The 3,217-nt window shown below is 39.3% G+C and overlaps 1 protein-coding gene across 1 annotated transcript; it reads left to right on the forward strand.

Annotated features, from left to right (window-relative positions):
* The first annotated feature begins 701 nt into the window (after positions 1-701).
* LOC145984453 (uncharacterized) lies at positions 702-2,628 on the forward strand. The gene is made up of 2 exons (XM_083118113.1): positions 702-913; positions 2,082-2,628. The coding sequence occupies exon 2, from the start codon at positions 2,082-2,084 to the stop codon at positions 2,547-2,549; it is 468 nt and encodes a 155-aa protein (XP_082974239.1). The 5' UTR covers positions 702-913; the 3' UTR covers positions 2,550-2,628.
* The last annotated feature ends 589 nt before the right edge of the window (positions 2,629-3,217 follow it).

A 3,217-nucleotide genomic window follows, 5' to 3' on the forward strand; every position in this document is an offset into this window, starting at 1 on the left:
GAAGTCGTCGGTCAAACCAAAATTGTCTGGTGGGAAGAATTGTGAGTTGCTGATTATAGATGCACCTGTAAGATTCCGAGAATCTCTTCTGGTCACATATTACAGCAGGAATGTATCGCGTGAAAGATCTTTGGAATTGGACAATGACGGATTTGCTATCAGTATGTTCTATTCCCGACATCGTACGCACGGATTATGCGAGACACATTTTGTTACAGAGAGAGCTCCCGTGTACAGCCACTTACCGTACTGTGTGTGGTCGGAGAAGGTAGCAGATGATATAGCTGCACACGGGTACCAGGCAGGGCCGTTCATTGTAGTTACGGGGGTTACCTCAACTAACTGTATATGCCAGGAAACAGAGACGGAGTTAAATTCCGAGCATATAAATGTAGATTATCTGCATGTTCCTCCTCAATGTGTTGCCACAAAATATCTGATGCGAGCCGGCGAGAATTTGAGACATTCTGTTTCAAGCATCGAGATGGTTCGCTATGAGAATTTGGAGGAGCTAGTTAGTGAGGAAATCCCACGTGTCTACCGAGTAGGGTGCCACAAGTCCTACATGATAGTTGATTACTGTGACGTTTCAACGTTAATGCAGATGTTTCGAAAAAGTTACCGAGACTCTGTATTAACGTTGAACGAGATTTTCAAATGGTTCCACACCGGTATAATGTTAAACGAGTCGATAGGCACGGTAATGGGTGTGAACGGCCATGTTTTGGATCCTGCGGAATTACTGGAGTACGGTAACGATCCGACAATAAGTGGACTAAAAAGAATATTCATTTTTCTTTCCAGCATATACAAAGTGGAGGAACAGTTTTCCGGAAGTAGAACCCCACCGACACGGCGGTACCCAGATATCATAGAAGAGACGGACACCTCAGAAATTGACGAAGAGTGAACGGTGAGAAAGCATATTGTTTTTGTTCTGTGTTCCGGAGTCGGGTATAATTTCCGAAACTGAGGGTAAAATGAAAAGATCGATATTTAAAAATAGTAATAAACGTGTACATATATATTTAAAATGAGCTATGAATACAAAGTTAGAAGCGATAGAATATAAAAAACAGAAAACTCACCGGAGATTCGGTACTTATACCTGTTGAGCTTCTTCTTCTTCTTCTCCGGAAAGTATCTCCACTATCTCCGGTTGGGGGTTATTTCCACCCGAAGATAGTGAAGTAGTAGAGTTACCAGCATTCGGTATCAGGGGGGAGGACAGGCGTGCGAAAAATAGAGCAGAACTCGGAGGGGGAATTTGTGGAAGAGCTGCAGGTTCGAGAGGCACGGGTTCTGTAGCAAGAGTGTGAGTAGTAGAGGTAGAAGGTTTGGAACGGTCGAAAGGTGACGGAGACGTAGGTATTAGAGGGGGTGGGGGGTTTACTGTTGTGGAAGATGAAGAAGTTTGTTTTCGTCTTAAGCTCTTCCCTGATTCTAGATGCTGGTAACGATTTACATGTCTTTTTCGGAGAGTATCGAACCTGTAAATAGATAGAAATATTTTGTGAGAAAATGCATATCAAAATATATAGAACGAATTAGTAATGATTAAAATGTTTAAATTTAGAAGAACGTTTGTAAGTATAGGACAGTATGTTTCTATGTGTGAATCGGGAATTATCAGATACTTTAATCGAAAAATTGTAAATATGCGTGTATAAGAAATTATAATTTGAGAATTCCAGAAAAAATGTATTCCAATATAATAGACGTGTCAAAATATTGTATTATAAAATATGGTATTTACCCTTTTTGGTGGGTACGGCACTCGTCCAGAATCTCGTTCTGCATATCATGAGTACCGAATCTCCGGTCCAGCTCCTCTTCCATCTGGTCCAACTGTCCCCTCATGGCGTCTATTTTTTGCTTGAAGAATTTTCTGTTTTGCTGATTTATCCTGTGATATTTCGCCAATATATTCCTTATTTTTCTGAGAAACGCCTCTTCCGTACCCGTCATCACACCGAATATCTGCATTAATATGAACTGTGTCTGCATCATGTTGCCCATGGTGAAAAACTTTTGCTGAAAACAAAAAAACATATGTCTTACTTTTTGTTTTTTATTTCCAGATGGCATCCCTACCGTTCGAATTTGACCTCCTACACGCGAATGTGAAAAATGAAGCTGAAAGTGGAGGTGAGAGAAGGAATCTATGGAGCAAGACCCATGCGAAGCAGGCTGAGAAGCAGATTGCGTGCTTTGTAGATTTTTGCGAGGAGAATGGTTTAGCTGGAGAGTTGTTGGAAAATCTGGAAGAGGTGTGCAAGGATATGGAGGTTAGGCTCGACAACCTCGTCAAGCTGTTCACGTACATATGCGACAAGAAACAAACAAGTCCGGTGTTCGAGGGGTTTATTGAAAATATAAGAAAAGCTACCTATGTACCATCCCACTTCAGCATGAAAGTGTGTTTTGAACTGATGGAAGTTTTCAAAGGTGTGCGGAAGCAGAGAGGTATAGATAAAATGGGGGGTACAGAAGGTGAAATGGAGAAGAGGATGCTAGAGATTTTGAAAAAACGCAAATTGGATAACTAAAAACTAACAATGCTAACACACTAATCATCTTATTCAATTTTCGTTATTTCTATATATGTAATGTATATAACTTGACATGTGTGCAGAGTAACACTGTTTTTCTGATCCATATATGTATTTTGAATAAATGGAAATAATAAACATATATTGAATATATATAAAAAATGATTATGTTAATTATTTACTTGGAATACTTACAAAGTTCTCTCTCTCCATATTCTTGATGGCTTCTATAAGATGTCAGAACAAACACTGTCAGTGTATTCGACAAGTTTCATTTTCCATTCGCAATATCAAAAGGAAATGAGTGGATGTTGATATCTCTGTAAGGAAATGGGTGGATGTTGATATCTCTGTACGGAAGTGGGTGGATAGCGGTATCATATTCTGCTAACGAGAATGACAAACCATTCGCAGTATGTCACAGAACCCGCTAACACACATAACTCATGGTTAAAGTGTAAAACCGTATACCTTTGTAACCGTAAGTTAATGACCGCTAATAACAGTATATATATATATATATTTGTAACCGTAAGTTAATGACCGCTAATAACATATCACACACACACACATATGTCAGAGTATATATATATATATATTACATATACATATACACCTTGACCTTGAACTTGAACTTGACCTTGACCTTGACCTTGAGATGACCT

The sequence above is a fragment of the Lepisma saccharinum genome, chromosome 2 (assembly GCF_977018435.1).
Source record: "Lepisma saccharinum chromosome 2, izLepSacc3.1, whole genome shotgun sequence".
Lineage (NCBI taxonomy): Eukaryota > Metazoa > Arthropoda > Insecta > Zygentoma > Lepismatidae > Lepisma > Lepisma saccharinum.

Coding starts and splice junctions, on each gene's coding strand:
- LOC145984453 (XM_083118113.1), top strand. CDS start 2,082: ATGGCATCCCTACCGTTCGAATTTGACCTCCTACACGCGAATGTGAAA.